General features: G+C 34.2%; 1 protein-coding gene across 1 annotated transcript in view; it reads left to right on the top strand.

Moving 5' to 3' along the window:
* CWC27 (CWC27 spliceosome associated cyclophilin) overlaps positions 1 to 17,829 on the top strand; it is a 93,259-nt gene that overhangs the window by 50,773 nt on the left and 24,657 nt on the right. The window contains exon 11 of the mRNA XM_051788301.1: positions 15,319 to 15,416. Within this exon, the coding sequence (XP_051644261.1) occupies positions 15,319 to 15,416 (98 nt within the window). The remainder of the gene's footprint in view (positions 1 to 15,318; positions 15,417 to 17,829) is intronic.

Below are 17,829 nucleotides of genomic sequence, written 5' to 3'. Positions count from 1 at the left end.
TATAGAATATTAATCAGCTACTCACAGACTACTAGACTTAAAGTTATGTAATACTGTTTTGGTACTGGTTTTGTCTTCCAGTGGCCACAACCCCCCAACACTGTAGAACTCTAGATCATGAAACTTCTTGTATTCACTAGAAATATTAATTGGTTATAACCTTGTGAAAATAGCTGTCTGGCTTTTTCTTTACAGATAACTTTTTTGGTTTATTCTTTGAAAGGTACAGTACCTACTAAATCATAAGGAAACCTTAGAAGAAACCAGTTACCTATTCTAATTTTTTTATGCATTTGGAGTACTAATCTGTCTAAAAATGTATTTCTAAAGTACCTGTGATGCTTTCATTATCTCTTGAATTCCATTCAGTTTATAAATACAACTGAATATAATCTTAACCAAGTAACTTCTGGCTTGGCTTACCAAAAATGTTGAGTTGAATTGACATGGTGCAAGATTAATTACCTTGAGAAACTGTAATTGACATTTTGATTTCATTTGGAGCTAATATGCTTTATTTTGTATTTGTGATTTCCTGAGTGTATATACAGTTACAACTGGTAAGTGGACACAAGGTCACTTCTAAAGCTTTAGTGTCTACTCATGTCTGAAGATGTAAAATAGCATATTTCTTATGGGAGTTTTCAAAGAAAGGAAGGGAGAATCAGAATATTTGAACTGGATATCAGAAATATTTTCCAGATTATGAAACATAATGAAATTATTGTTTCAGATATTTAAACTGAGAGTACCAAAAAGTGGTATGTGTCTTGTAGAAATGAGGAAGCAGATAAACTAAGTAACGTAGTAGATCTTTTGCATTTTCTTCCACAGTTTTAAAAATAATTTGCTACAAATTTTGAACTATCCTTTTTTAGCTCTTCCAAAAATCAGTTTAACATTTGTCATGTCATTCTGTGCAGTGGAATTTCAGCCAGGACTGTTATGATCGGAATATTAATTCCACAAAAGTTTTTAAAGATAACTGTGAATATTGCCACAATGTTGGCTTTAATTGGTTTTGTTTGCATTGTCTGTGGGTTTCATGTTACTACTTAGTTCCTCCTATTGAGTATCTGCACTTTTCACTATTTTTCCCAGATTTTTTTCTTGCACTTTTCAAGACAGAGTTCATATTTTAATTTTTATAAGTCTGTTAATGCATTTTTATTTTCTTCCTGGAGATAACAATTATTTAGTGTCCACAGGTTTTATTAATGTGCTGTTTACTGTCTGATTCGTAGTTTAGCCAAGTCAGTTCATCCATCTCTATTAGCTAGTGAAGAAGCACAGAGTATTGAGCCATACCAACAAATTCAAAACACAGATGATCACTGAAAGTAAGATTTATGGTACTGAAAGCAAGACAGACTACGTGAAAGTAAGAAGAGCAAGTGCAAATATTTCTGAATAATCTGACCACATGGAGCATGCTTATCTCATATGTGTTGCATCAGTATAACTCCAACTCAGTCATTGTGAAATTAAACACTTTTTTACATGAATAGTATTTAGTCTGACCATAAATGTAGTTCCACTTTTGTGGAAGTGCAGTGCATCTATATTAGCAGACACACAATGATTTAAAAAAAAAACCTGCTAGCAGATGGTGTCCAACAAAGACCACTATTGTTTCAGTATGAGATGCTTCGAATGTTCTGGGCATTTAGCCCAGACACAGCCATTTTTCCTGTAGTATGTGATCAGGCAATAACAAAAAGAATTAAAATAGAGGTGTCAGTACATATAAAAATATTTTTATAACTTAATATATCTAACTAGTCAGTGGCAATTATTAAACCAAGTTAAATTAACAAAACTGATAGGATCATTCTTTTTACATTTTCTTGTCTCTCCAAACAATTCTGCCTTCCAGGAAAAATGAGTTTGGAAAGTTAAGCTACCTGCTGGTACTGTTTAAATGCCCACAGATAACATAACTCAAGCTGCCTGGTGCCCGAAAATAACTCAAGCTGCCTGGTGCCCGAGTGTTAGGGCAATCAACAGGAACAATAAAAATCTGTTCAAACAGAAAATCCACAAATCCCAAGGATTTGGAACCTCACTATGGATTTTCCACAAATTTTACTGTTTTCATCAGAATCACAGCTTTTATTTTAAAGGTGAACTGCAAAGCTGAAAAGAAAATTGAGTTAATAAAATATGTACTAAATCCCCTGCTCTCCTTTTGCAGCCTCCTAACTGGAGCCGTCTGCCACATATGTTTTAAGTTTTTCTTTTTATTAAAAAAAAAGGCAACAACAAACTCTGTGTTTGAATATCATCTAATACTTACTTACTGATTTCAAGAATAAATTTCCATTCATCTCAGTATTGTCTACTAACTTTGAAGAATTCCTTAAATCCATTAATTTGTTCTCTTCAAGTGAAATGTCGGCCATCCCTCAACTTAGTCTTACCCACTTTCTTTTTTCTGCATTTAACTTTTTAGGATATGAACTCTTGAGAATACAGTACTTTTAGGATAAATATTTGGTACAGCAAGCTTGAACAAGGAGTTACTGTCAATTTTAGTTTACAACCATGAAAGTATTTTTAGATTTCAAATTGAAATAATCAGATGGACTCTCACAACTGTTGTGAAAATGTGATTTTTGGTAACTTAAGTGACATGAGAGAATTTCATACAAACATTTCAACTGACATTCCTTATTTGAGAATATTTAGTGATAATCATTAGTAGTTCAGTGAAAACAGGAATAGGAATTTACTGACTATCAGTAAATGAAAACCAGATACCAAAATGCTAATAATGATAAAAGAGAAGTAACTAATACTCCAGTATAAATTTTGAAGTAAAAAATTATAAATATGTATTATTTTTTATGTTGTTATGCATTGACTTTATGATAGAAAGGAGATTTTTTTTTAATATAAGGGAAAAGCATCATTGAAGAACTATGAGACACATTCTCTGTGTCCCAGTGATCTTTGTTATTTTACCAGTGAATAACAGGAGCAATGCAAAAAATGAAACAGGAGATGCACCCTAGTAAAAAGAATATTGGTAATTTTTTTTATTTTACATTATTCTGGTAAGACTACTTCTTTCTATGATCTTTATCTTTTTCTTTATAATATTCTTTTTCTTCACTGACTGGCAATAAATGTTCTTTGCCATTAATTTTAGTAAGAAAGTGAAAACTTTTAAAAGGAGAGGGCATCCTTTGATTTCTAAGTGCAGATATCATCATTATTTTAACCATCTGTCTGACTTTATAAGCACTGAGTTATATTGGTTTTCTAGTAGACTTTAGTATTTTTAGCTTCTTCTATGATTGTAAATTCAAAACAGCTTAGAGAACATATTATTTAATCCTGAGAGCCTTTGGGACAGATAGACTCCTATCAACTCTGAGGCTTTTTCACAAAACAAAGTTCACCCTTAATGTTTCTATACTTAATTAAAACTGCTGTTGAAAGCATTGTTATGATGCCAAGTGACTGTTGTGTTCCACGGGTAGGGATGAACTAGACCAGTTACTAACTTTTTATTTTTTAACCCAAATGAGCACTATGCAGGTCATAGAAATACTTCATTAGTGTTACAGCTGAACTGGTTTTCTTGTCTTATTTAATGGAACTCCTCTCTACTAAGAATAACTTGCATTACTTTATAGAGTGTAAAACACTATACATTGATAGTATGTGAGGTATATTATATAGTATATTATTTAAGCAATAGTAAAACAGTTGCATTATTCAGAAGTATTTTTAAATCAAGTACTATATTTACACAATAAAAATATTATCTTACCTAACAAAGTGTTTTTATTTTACAAATAAGTGCCCTCTATAGCCCTCTACTGATCAAATTAATGTCAGTGGTGGCATTGTTGCAAGAACTGAACTGTTCTTGGGATACTAAATGTAAAAATTCAGCTGGTAAGGACAAAAACTTAATTGACTGAAGCCTAAAAGGATGAAAATTGCAGGATACTTCTTGACTGAAGCACTTATACATGAGATAAGCTGCATAGTAACTTGCACCTATCTTACAAATGCTTAAATATAAGGTTAGCTTTTCTTATATGCTTACAAATAGTTATTTGGAAATGTTTCAGCCTCAACATTTAAGTCTATGTGATACAGTTAATAAATAGTCTTGCCAATTTATTTTTTTTTAGCATTTTGTTTTGTTTCATTTTGAGATACAGATATAATACATTAAACTGTACTTAGAATAATTCAGTAGAATTATTTATATATAAAGCAGAGTATAAAACTGGAGGATTGGAGATTGCACTTATAACAGAAATAATAACTTGGTTGCTTATGCCAATCTGTTATCATTGTGCTATGGCTACTAGAATAAAATATACTGTTGATCATCATTAGATAGATTTGATACAAATAATTATTATTATTATTAGTCAATTAGACCTTTCCTTTTTAAAATCAGATTAAAAGTTGTCAATTACACCTAGGACTGAAATGATCATCTGAAGTAGACTTTTATTATGCCATATGATTCAGGTCCAGTTTGAGATCTACTGCAAAAATGAAACATCTTTGCTTATTTGATTTCATTTTTGAGATGTGCTTTAGCTCAACTTAGAAATACTCTTTATTCAGTGTAAAGAGGTATCAAAATGTTTTTTCTGGCTCATATGTAGTCCATGCTTAATTGCTATATAGATGTGGGATACTAATGTGAGAAGTATTTTGGAGGTATTCTTTTTTCACGTGAGAAGGCAATGAGTAATAGGAAGAGATTAGAGATTAAGCTACTTCGTAAGAATATGAAATCAGTCTGGAGTATGGAGCAGATCAACTCAAATATTCTTCTGTAAAATAACCTAGAGCTGAGATGGTCCTTGTAGAACTCTAAATAATGGACCTCACTTTTTGTTATAATAATAATAATAATGCTATAGAAACTATCACTCTAATTTTATTAATTCTTTTGTTGTAGTCTTAACGTGAAGCTAATTTGTTGCTGATTTTTGTAACTCATATAGTTGAAATAAAAAGATCAGATGTATAGAATATACTAAACACTGAAATAAAAGTTTGATCACACTGTGGGAAGCTGGGGGAGTGTTTCCGCTTTTGTATACATTGGTGTAATTAATTCTGTAGTCTTCAGGCATTTTCTGGATAACTGCGTCAGCTGTGGCGTGAGTATATTAACTGTTCAGAATGGAAGAAGTTCACATGGGTCCTAAATGATGAGTCAGGCTTTAACTTATTTCAAAATCAATCTATTAATTATTAATCTCCTTCATTATTTAACCATTCATGAATTACATAAAAATTAGAATGCTTTTCCTTTTTGTTTTTTGTTTTACCATTTTATATCTCACAGTTGTTCCTTTCAAAGTTATATCAAGCTTTTACAGTTAAATAAAAAAGAGGAGGATGTTTCTTGGAGCTGCAAAAAAACCCCTCCATTAAGAAACAGAAAATGACAGGTCACTTTTTGTGAGGAATGTTTTTATATAGGAGATATTTAATCAAAAATTAATTTAAAAAACAAATACATTTATGCACCCTTAGACATGGACCTCTCCAGTACTGAAAATAGCACTCCTTGCTAATGTTCTACTAAGTCAAAGTAATAAATGTCAGATTTCTAGAAGTCATAACTGATTTAAGAATAAACTATGCTGGATTAGATCAAAGATCTGTTTAGCCAAATGTCCTGTCTCTGACAGTGACCAGAAGCAGGTCAGTTGTAATATACTACTGGGGAACTTTTCCTGTTTCCCACAATCTGAAGTTTGAGACTTATTTAGTCAGAAAGTTCATTTGACCTGTTCTGTTTAGTACTTCTGGTGTATTTTTCTTCTGTGACTAGATCTAGCTGCTTTGAACCTGTTGGTCAGTGTGGTGTCTTGTAGCAGTACATTCCTCAATTTAATTGTAAGCAGTGTGGACAATTTCCTTTTACTTATTTTAAATCTTGCAGTTTCATTTTATACCAACAAGTCCTTGTCATGAGAAAATAGCAAATAACATCCATAGCTTATGTTCTGCTGAAGATACTTCTGTTCTGTGTTTGTTTGGATATCAGGTCTCCATTTACATTCTAATTCACCTTCCATACAAAATGTCCATATCCAGTATCTCTAAATCACATCCTCTCTCTAATATCTAGATTCAGATTCATGAACAAACTTCAGAAGGGGTGAGACATGAGGGATCTCTTCTTTCACTGGACAGCCAGAGGGACTTGATGGCCCATTCTCTCCAAAATCCCAGTTGAAAGTGATCTGCTCCTTCTGCCAGCTTATTTAGATAGAGGGGATCATGAAATTAAGGCAAGGGGTTCTTAAAAAGTCCTCTTAACCACCCTGTTCTAATACAGAAGCAGGTGTAGACTGAGCAAGTGTTCCTTGACTGGTGAGTGAGCTAGGTAGTTTTTCAAGAGACAGAGAATTCCCAAAATGTTACTTGGCTTATTGTGACTGCATTCTACCAAGCATCTCTGAAGATTAATTCTCTGAAGTGCTGTGTTTACTGTGTATGTCTGAGTTTTCTGTCTTAAACAGGAAAAGAGAAGCAAGGAGCAGGGTGCTGCTACCAGAGCGTCTCATCCAGCCCTTACCTAGTACTCTCTGTCTTTAGAAGTCCCTCAGGAATATGATGTAAGCCCGAGAAATTGTTCTGAAATGGAAATCCTGGCTTTTTACTTTCCCAGAGTGTCCTACATCTCTACCCTGTCACATCATGCACATGTGGTCCCTTCATGTGACAAAAGAGGGCTTGGGAAAAGCAGAGCTCCAGCTAGTTTCTTTTCTTGCTGCCAGAAAAATTTATTCCAGTCTGCTGTCTCTTGTTGGGATCAGAGGAGCCCCCAGAAGAGGGGGCAGCCAGGAAGGATCCTCAGGCAGGATGAATCACCCTGTTGGATCCTTCAGAAAGGGTACGGGTTTGTTAGTTTTGAGTGAGGCTCAGTGATTGCTTCTAGACTTGAAACATTCTGCAAAACAGTCTTTAAACTGACATTAAGTTGATGACATTTTTATGTATAAAAAAGCAGCTTTCTGTAAAGTTGAGGTTCGAGAAAAATTATTTTCTCTTCAGCGATCTGCTCATTTCAAGTCTTAGTAAAAAGAGAAAATTTGTAATTGCTTGTGCAGGAACACACTAGGTAGATTCTGTAGAATATTTAGCTGATTTTTCAGACATTTTGGATTAATCCTGCATGCACCTCAGGATATACTTAACTTCAAGCCTTATTTTATGTTATTAGAGCTACTAACTACTGTGTAGTTGTAGTAACAACTGTCAGTTGTAGTTTGCAGTAGCAAATCATTTGAATATGATTTGTTTGTTTAAAATATCTATTGTATAGAGAGTGCAGAGCAGACTCACTTTGGAATAATGTTCCCATTTCATAATAGGGGAGAATGCTAAAATCTAGAAATGTCTAGGCCAAGTAATTCTATGAAAGATTTTTTTTCAAGATTGTCTTTTTCTAATGTGGCTCTTCACTATAATTACAAATAAAATGAAGTTGACTGTTTTATTTAAGGTTGTTTCTATGACAGAATATACTGTTTTGCATAGACAGGTGATATGGCAGGTCAGAAAACAGTGCTGTATGTCTGTGGTGAGTAAATTTTCAGTGTCTGATAGGTTTTTATGGAAGCCATTTGGTGATCTCATCAACAAGTCTGTTGTTTCATTACTATCAAATTCAGTGTTTGTGATTAAATCAGCAGAATGGAGAACATGAAGGGAGTGCTGTTCACTTTGCAATCATTTCCATCTGTTATAAATTTTTGTCAGATGTTGGGAAACAGCAGGCAAAACTCAGAGCAAGTGTTTTATCCAATTTCCAAGAAATTGTGATATGTAGTTGGTGTATACTATGGTCTTAGTTTAATCTGTCCATTTAGTTGTTGAATATCTTATGGCACACCTGTGTTAATAGAGTACATAGAAAGCTATTTCCATCATTCCTCACATTATTTTCCTTTGAAGACTCTGATGCTGATATAAATATTTTGGTACTTAGTAGTTATAAGCACTGATGACACTTTTCATAAAATAGAGAGTCAGGGTGAGACTTACAGAGGAAAATCTCCATTAGGCATATGCTGTTACCTGAAGTGTGTTTGCCTCCATTGATGATGTAGGAATCTGCAATTGGAATTGGCTGGCCAATGGCCAGTACCATTTGCCTCAGAGAAGTGGGAGAGCAATCCATCAGCTGACTTATACTTCAGGGCATGAAGTATTCTGTTTCTTCTGAAATTTGATTTTCATGTTAACTGTTCTACATAGATGTCTCAAGTTTTCATGTAAGCATCTGAGATACTTTTAATAATGTAAAGGTTTTTGTTACAAAGAAATTGTCTGAAAAAAATTCTGTGATCTCATCTGAAAAGTGAAAAATATTTTATCTTTTTTTTTCTAAATTACTGAAGTTTTACTGAGTGTCTCCTTGACCTAGAAATTAGAAGTCTGCAGTATTTGTGGTTTTACTACCCTTTTCCATGTTTCTTCTGTCTCATTTTCTTCTGAAATGAATAATTCCGTTTTTCTCTATATTCATGTCAGGGGTCATTTTTCATGATGGGAATAATCTTTGTCATCCTTTCTGAAGTTTCCTCTATTACTTTGTTGGCTGTTTTGACGTGGAATATCCAATTTTATTTATAGTGTTCTAAAGTGAGCAATACTGGCTGTCTGTTGTAGAGCCACTATAATACTTTTTTGTGTATTCTCCTTAATAAATGTGCATTTTGTGTTATTGTTTTCCACAACTACATAATATTAGACATTTTCATTGAGTTGTCAATAGTAAAGTTCAGAGGCTTTTCATGAACTCATTCTGTTACTTTATAGCTGTGTAAAGTGTACCAGGACTTCATTCTGCAGAGTCTCCTTCAATTTTCTCATATAATTTAATTAGATTTTCTGAGAACCTGACTGTGGATTTTTGTTCAATTTTCCATTCCTGAGTTAAAACCATGAGAAATCACCATGTTTTGTCTGGTTTTAGCTGAGTTCCTGATTTTGGATCTTCCGGAAATCCATCTCACTCTATTTTTTCAGATTTATTTAACCTGAAGTATTAACTTTGCTGTACTGAAAGGTAATTGCTTATTCTTGTCTTAGTTTGGCTAATTTTTTTCACTGTGTACTTTGTTTTCATCCACTTCTCACCATTTGCTCAGTCTTTTTAAAATGCTCGTCATAAAGGTTTTTTGAATATCTAAAGCTGCTCATCTTGTTGTCCTTTACTTTGTTCATCCACACCTTCACCAACACATAGGAATGAAACTTCTAGATTAGTGAGAAAACAGAGACTCGCTGTTCAAGATGATGTTTATTTTATTTGTTACTGAAAACAGCTCACCAGAAGCTGTCATGACGTTTACTGTGCAGTCCTTAGTCATCCCTCTTGTGCTTAAGGTACCATGTTTGTTGCTACCTGTTCACCTGATACGACATTGTTTTTAAGGTGAGTTAGTGGAACAGCCATTCCTGAGTTCCTTCCCAGGGATGAATTCTGGAGCTTTATCATGATTTAGTTGGTTGTTATCTCCCCTTGTGACACCTCTGTCTCTGGTCTTGTCTCATTTTAATGTCCAAATTGAATCAGGTCCTTAGAGAGTTGTCTCCCTAGAATCTTCTTTTGAGAAAGCTGACACAAATCAGTAATTTATCTTATCAGCAGTAATTTTGTTTTACTTTATTAGTCCCTTTAATCCCATGTGACCTCTTTCTCCTTCTATGTTTTCTTGTTTTACTTAATCACTTTAGCATTAAACCTTCAGCTATTTCCTTTTTAAAATTCATCATAACCCCTTTTATGCATCCTCTAACATATGATCTTCTACAGTCTATTCTAACAGACCTAGCTGAAGTATACAGATAGAAAATTATCTAGTTTAATAAAATTTTAAAACTTGTTAGTCACACTATTTAATTCTTTGTCTTTCTGGTCTCTTTTTTTTTTGTGCGCTTTGCATTGCAGCCAATACTTTTGTTCTGTTTTCCTTTACACCCATGCTACTTCTAAAGCATTTAGTATTTTTATCTAAGATATTAGAACTTGTTTGACTTTTCAGGTGAACGTACACTTCTACACTTCATGAAGTTATGGATTTGATTTGCTTCCCCTAAGATAGTAGAACAATGTAAAACAGTGATGTAGATAAGAATTTATGAATAATAAAGACAATTAGTAGTGGCTAAGAGAAAAATATGTTGAATTGTTTTACTAAGAGATTCTGATGAAGTAACCTGTCTTTAGGTATTTCCTTTTTTCTAGGCTAAATGTTAATGATAAAATTTATTCTGGATTAATCTGAAGGAAATGGTTAAAACTAAGGAGAGGAAAATATAGAACAAGAACTGAAAAATAGGTAAGCAGTTGATTAAAAGAGAACATATGCTTATTTTCGAAAGCTATTGTTTTGGGTCAAATTGATAGGATAGTTCTAATTTCAGGTTTTCAGTAATACTTTAAATATTAAAAAAAAGCCCACCACAGTTTCTCAAAAGAAGCTTGTAAATAGTATGAAGTTGGAAAGTTATGTTAACGCAATGGGAACATCCTCATAAAAAATTGGATAATCTCAAAAGCTCTAATGATAGAAATAGGGTGAAAGAGTCATAGGATCATGCAGTAAGGAACAAAACCAAGAATTCATCCCTCAGGCTGTCACTCAGAAGTGACAGAGGAGGAGGAAAACCTCTTAATTACAACAGCTGTGAGTGACCAATGTGGTGTGTTATTACAAAAACCAAAAAAAGAAAACATGTTTTTATCAGTCATTGAGCTAGGCATTTCCAATCCAGGTAGATTTAGCATGGATCTAGATGAGAGATACTGTCAGTCTCCTCCACTCTTTCTGTTTTTGTTTAACAGTTGTTGACTATCTTCCATTAAGCAAAGTTAGGTTTTTCTCTTAAACTGGGAAAATTTAGGGTCTCCTATCTGTTCCAGAATCTGCTGTGAACATAGAAGGTTCAGATAGTGCATAAAATCAGCCTTAATATATGATATGTGATATATGATACATGTCTTTATATATCCCTAGTGCATACATCTGCATTTTCTGGCAGTGTAGCTGGTGGCTGAACAATGTAAGCAAAGAAAGTTTGTAGCGAAAGCTAATACTTTTATTAAGCAAACTATGAAAGAAAAATAAACTAGCTGAAGAAGAGCACGTGTCCTGAAACCTGTGGCGGTTTTTTCCCCCCCTACATCTGTCTTAGATACCGTAATAAGATGTATTGCTTCTCCTTTAATATCATCTTGTACAAGTTTATACTTCATGCTTAGCCTATGGGCCCTGCTGTTTTACTGAGCTTCTCAGTAAATGGCAATATTCTTCAGTCTCAGCCTGAGAATTTGTTGCACAGTACTGACACTGTTGACACACCATGTAGCTTATAGTCCGGTATGCATAATTACATTAAAATATAGTACCAGTTCTCTGAAGCTTTTATAATGTGATGCACCTATTCACACTCAGGTTTATGGAAATTAAAAGACAGTAGTGATTGCCCATATAGTCTTTAATAAATATGCCAGTCCTATTAGATTTCATCATTGAAATCTTTCCATAATCCTAAGAAAAGGAGCAGTTTTGAGCTTTTGCATAGCAAAGCAAGTATGATCATATGGTGACTTACCTCAAAGTCAGAGTTACTGTTTATTTCTGTAATCAATTCTCTTTTCTTTTGCCAGAGTGAAGTGAATAGAATATAAAACATCTCCTTTTTGAATTAAATTACTTTGTCAGTTTCGAAGACTCTTAGTTATTTTCAGAAAGACACCTTTAGTACATGGCACTTAGAAAAATTGCATTCATTTAACTTAAAGTATTTGACTAAATTTCCAAGTGATTTTATTCTTTATTAATTAAGTATTAGTTCCTGATCAAAAATACAAAGTAAAAAATATTAGAAAGCTGAAGCATGGAATATATGTCATTAAGAAAAGAACTGCAGAAGACCCCAATATTAAGATAAAAGTATATTGAAATATAAAGCTTTATTTCTGGTACAAATAAAACCTGACAGATGGAAGAGCTCCTTTAGTAAACAAGCACTACTAAGTGCGTTTTGCCAGCACTTTATTCAAGTCAAAAATCAACTGAGCTTGAATCAGTAAAATGGCTAAGGTACCAAAACTGTAACAACACTGTAACGAGTTTTTGGATCTACACTTGCTCACAGCTCATCAGCTGAGGACACAGTGTAGCAATTGTGTGTGCGCTCACTTATGAGTTAGACCCTTAGTGACAAATGAAGACAAGAGTTTTGTTATTAACCTTTAGTCTTGTGTGCAAGCCACTTCTTCCTATTGCGTTTCATAGGGATGGAATCTTGATCCACCAAAGTCTGCTTTCAGTAGGAAGATTAAGGTCAAGCAGTCTTTATCAGATTGTGTGTGGAGTTTGTCTAGCCATATGCATATGTCTAGGTTCTTAGGGTGTTCGAGCTTTGTATGACTTGTGACATTAATCTCTGAAACAGTCATAGGCTTGGAGTTAAGAAACTTTTGCAGTTTATGTATTGAAATAATTAATTAATATAATCTTTTAACCTTGAGATCATAGAAAATGGAAGAAGGTTTTTCAGACCAATACTTCTGTGTTGTCTGAGGCCTGCTTCACCATGAAGTACATAAAACTGCAAATAAGTCATGAAGATACTTTTGCTGTGTTGGAGTTAAGAAAAGGTACTGTTCAGCCATTAGGTGCAAGCAAAATTGTTTTTTTATTCACTTTATTGCTGACTTAGAGATTACTAGTAAAATAGTTCCTGTCAGTCCTATCAAACTGTTCACAGCCCTATCAAACTAAGCCACTACTGAAACAGAAATTCAAATGGAATCCTAGATTTGATTTCACTGTAAATTTTCTACATAAAATAATTTTATTCTTCTGAGTAGAATCTGAAAATTCTGGACTTATGAACCATTTAGCTAGATCTTTTTCAGTCTTCTGCAGAGGAAGGTTACACCTGCTCTGGAAGTACCTCTCTGTGTTGAGGGAGGGAGAGCAGCTCCCAGGTGGCAGGAAGTGTCAAGAGGAGGAAGAAGCAGGAAGCAAGAGGAAGAGGAGAGCCTTCAGTGTAGCACTGGAACCGAGGAATCAGTGGGACAAGGATGGAGCAGAGAGAGCTAAGCCTTTGTAGCAACAGAAACTTTCCAAGGACAGCAGGCAACTACCTAATTGATTACAAACCAACAGCTATATTATATGAAACCTGAATGCAAATTTACAACATGCAAAAGCCTATGCCTCAAAGATGAAAGGGGCAGGTACAGACTTGGTACTTGGTACAGATTCTTACTTGGACTCTGCTCTGCCTTATCAGTTTGACATTTTCCTGTTTACCAAGTCAGGAACCATTTCTACTTCTGTTCCAGTAAATGACTGTAGTATGGCTTTCCTATCAGCCAGTTTTTATGGCTTCCTCTTAAGCATGAAGCGTTTTTGGATTGCCTTTCTTATCAACCTAAATTGGCAAAATGTGCCTAGGAATAAAAAGTTTCAGAAGTGTAGAGCCTATATAAAGAACCAAGTCCTTTATTTGCCTAGTACTGATCATACAGGGGCTTGAAAAAAACATTTTGGAATTAGTCTTTCTAGGAATTAAGACCTTCTGTGTTCTGTACAAAAACCTGTTTCCATTGGGAAAAACAAGGAGGTGGGGAGCTGAGTAGTTGTCATTAGCTAGTTCATTGTTAATGCTGCAGTAGTGTTCGGATAACTAAGCATAAGAGTAAATGGGTCCCTGTTACAGGAAAACTGGTATGCTAGGCTCTGTTACTAAGTATCATTTGTAACTCCCTCTCACTGTGTTGCTATCACTGTCTGACACTCTAAATATTTTAAACATACTTTCATTGGCCTGTGTTGTTCCTACCATGCAACTTCCGTAAGAAAATGTTGCAGTATACTAGATTTGTATTGTAATACAGCTTGCTTACCATACTATTCCCAATTTCTAGAAAAGCAGTCAAGTTACCTCGATTAAAAATGTCTCTTTATCTTCCCCTATGATTTTCTTCTTGGGATAGAAAAGTAGAACTGTAGTCTTACGAAAAAGCTGTTAATGTAGCTTAGTGTAGTTTCCGCCATTCTGTTGAAAATGAAGACCTACTGCTGTGGTTGACTGTTTGAATAAATTTACAGTGACAGTCTTCTTTTGCTAGTGCTTTTCACAGACTCTGTATTTGTGCGTACATACAAATGAAAATGAAATGAAAGAGGGGTCATCACCCCCCAGTTCCAAGTCTTTCCTTAAAAAGGGCTGTTATGTTGTAAATATTACAGATGAGAATTGAGGTACATAAAACAACTGCAGGGACATGTTTGCATGTCATGTTCCTGCATTGTAATAATTTCTGCTGTTCACTGACTGTGGTGAATACTAAATCAACCAGACCTTAATTGAAAATAAAATTTTTTTTAAAAGTGCAAAATATATATTCTAACACCAGAAAATTTGAAGCAGTTATCAATTCTTTTACATAGGATAACCATTAGATGGGCACAAATAGATATGAGCTGAAATTCAGTTTAAATTGAATTTACAGAAGAGCTTTTTTTGCATTGAGTAAGGACAAGAAGTAGTTGCCTGGAGACATGGAGTCTCCATTTCTGGATATTCAAAACCTTAACAGCCAGTGCTCTCAGCAATCTACTCTGTTTGGCCATGCTTTGAACAAGGAAGCTGGACTGGCTTATCTTGCAGGGATACCTTACAATTCTGTGAAGACAAATATTTCATTTGATATTGGCACAGTGACTTGCAAATTTTATTTTCTTCTTTCTGGTGTTATCACTTGAGATTTTTGTAAAATTTGTAACATGAAATTAATTTTCATTTCTAGTAATATATGATTACATACATTTCATGTCTTTGTCACGTAACACTACATTGCTTCTCCAATCCAGGATGCTAAGATTTATTGCTTCAGTAAACAGAGTTTTATAACATATGTAATATTTATTTGGCAATGCCTCTGTTTCAAATTCTCCTTGTGTGGTTCTCATGGTTAAATATTAAAATGTTTAAAGTAAATTTCAGATAGGGATTCCTCATTTTATTATTCATTTCTTTGACATATTTCTTAATTTCTTAGGGGGTCTTAAAATAAGACATCTGTTAATGTTCTTCTGTTGTCTCTTCTAATGAAAATATGAACTTTCTTAGCTCCTAATTGATTTTTAAGCTATGTTCTTAGCATTAGTGAGTCAATACCTTCCATTTGTTTATATCAAAGATCTAATGCCCGTTAACTTTGATTCCATTTCTTCTGAGTGGCTGTACATTCTCAGAAGATTATATTCATATAAATATTTCTCTTTGCAGTGAGGAGCTACGGAAAGAAGTGCGACAGCTGAAACGTGAACTGCTGGAAGCAAAGCAGAAAAAAGAAGAAAGAGCTTTAAAACCCAAAGAGAAAGAAGGTAAGGGTTTCGTGTAGATCTCCAGTTAACATTGCAGTCTTTAAAGTTTTTTTAGTTTTGTGTTTTATGTGGATAAATTGTGGGCATTCTGTTCTTGAAATGTAGATTCTTTCCTTAAGAATAGTAGGAATGTAATGATGTCAGTATATAAGAATAATGTACAGGTAGCATTCATTCTTTCACATGAGGTAGTATTTCTCCTTCCGAATGTCCTTTATTACATGTGTGCTGTGACTTCTGACTTGGAAAGTATTCTTGACATTCTGACTTGGAAGGGTACTTAAATGCAGATGATTAACTTTGAACTCAAAGGTGCTGACTTCAAACGTTTATGTATTTTGGGACAGCAAATTTAGAAAATTATTACCATATATTACCTAAACCTTAGCAAAATGGGATCTTCAGCTGCCCGCTTCATTGTCAGGCAGATTTTATACTCTTTTTCTTTCTAAATGTGCATAAATTGTTACATTTATGATAGTATGTAAGGTGCACATTTTATTCCACGTGGATGTAACACCCTTTATTAGCTGAACTGAAGAAACAGAAGAGAGCGTTTTTTAAACACTCAAGTTGCGAGCTGTACATGAAATCTGGCACCAAATGTTACAAATTGGTGACTCTGAAAAAATTCTAGGAATCCTGTACAATCACTGGCAAGATAATGATTGGTGTCACTGGCCATATAAAAAAAGAACTGCGAATAGAAGTATAGAGGAGGTAAAGAGTAGTCCTTAAGTACATATATGATAAATTATCTTGAATAGTACCATATATACCAGTTCTTACACTATTGCTTAAACCTTATCTCCATTCCAGGTGGGTTAAGTTAGAGGACTTTGTAATTTAAAGAAAACCACCTTTACAGTGACACACTAAAGTAATACTTGGGCAATACTCATAGTTAGTACTGTGGTCCAGTTTGCAAGGCTACCTCTTATTCAAGCAAAGCCCGTATATACTCGGGTTGCCGGGGGTTTTATACTTTCTTTGAAATAAATAGCAAGTAGGAGATAAACCTGTTGAAAATCTGTAGGTAATGGCTAATGCCAAATAATCTTGAATTGTCTTGGTTTTCCTTTTCATTATAGGAAGGAGTCTGTTCCAGTACCTGTTGAGAAAGATAGATGGCAGGAAAGAACCTATTCAACTAGTTATTGGAGAACCTAACTAAAAATTCTGAAAATAAACATGTTCTAAAATTTAAGGCAAAATTAAAAAGACATTAAATGAGATGCAAGTGGTGAAGGATAAAATGATCAATAAAAATATAGCGAAAGCTGTTTCAGGTTTGTACTAGAAAACAAACTGAACATGAAGTTTCTTCATGATATGGCTGTCACTTGTTACGAATTCTTGCTGCAAGATTCTTGCTACAAATGCCTTAACTGTAAAAGTGCAGTTGTATTATTGCACTCAGTTCTAAGTATTGTACCACCAAAAAAAGATAATGAACTCATGAAATGGATGAATTGGATAAAAATTAACAAAGCCACCCAAAACTAGCAGAAGACTATGCGAACTGATTTATTAGAAGATACTTGAAGATATGTGTAATTTATGTAGGGAGTGGGATGGAAGGGTGGAATCCTAACTATTTAAAGAGGTTAAGTGAAAGGAATGAAGCATGCCTTTACTATGAAACAGAATTTACAGAGAATAATAGAATAGACTTTAGAAACAATTTATCTTGAATACAATGAACTCTTACAGCGGTAGAAGTTTTGTACCAAGTAATTAATTTTGCCCCTAAGTTAAAAGCATTTAGTATATCTCACTTAATCATTTTGTATTTATTGGCCTGAATATTCTTCAACGCCATAAAACTATCGACATGGAGGAAGTCTGCTAAAAGTATAATAGTTTACCTATTCCACATTAGTTTACATATAAGAAATTGCATATATTTAAAACATACTGCTATCAGGAAATTAATGTGCATGTAGCAGGATGTCTTTCCATTGTTCTCTGCCTGTACTCTTGGGCAATGTGGAATGGAGAGTGAGTTGTGTCATGCTGTATCAGGTGAATCTGTGCAGATGGTGCAGACACTTGCAGTATGTCTGCCTATGCTTTTAGCTGGCTGCATTAGGAAAAAATGCTAGTTCAGAGGCTATGTAACCACATTATTATGATTCTGTGCTTGATTAAAAAACATTGCGTCTAAGCCAAGACTTGCAACCATAGTGGGAGAAATTCACTGAAGACTACAGAACTGTGAGAATAAGGCTTAGGTCATACTGGACTTGATGCAGGATTGAGTTTAATTCTGGAGGATTCTGATGAACTGGTGGCAGTGTGACACATCTATTTTAAGTTCACTGTCAGATCTATATTAGTATTGGCATCACATTTAGTATCACTTCTTCAAATTGTTCATGTGACATAGTATGCCTACCTAATATTTTTCTGT

Source organism: Manacus candei, unplaced genomic scaffold, assembly GCF_025592945.1.
Source record: "Manacus candei isolate 608988 ecotype Guabito, Panama unplaced genomic scaffold, ASM2559294v1 h1tg000024l, whole genome shotgun sequence".
NCBI classification, from domain to species: Eukaryota; Metazoa; Chordata; class Aves; order Passeriformes; family Pipridae; genus Manacus; species Manacus candei.
This window is presented reverse-complemented; position numbering and strand designations above follow the sequence as displayed.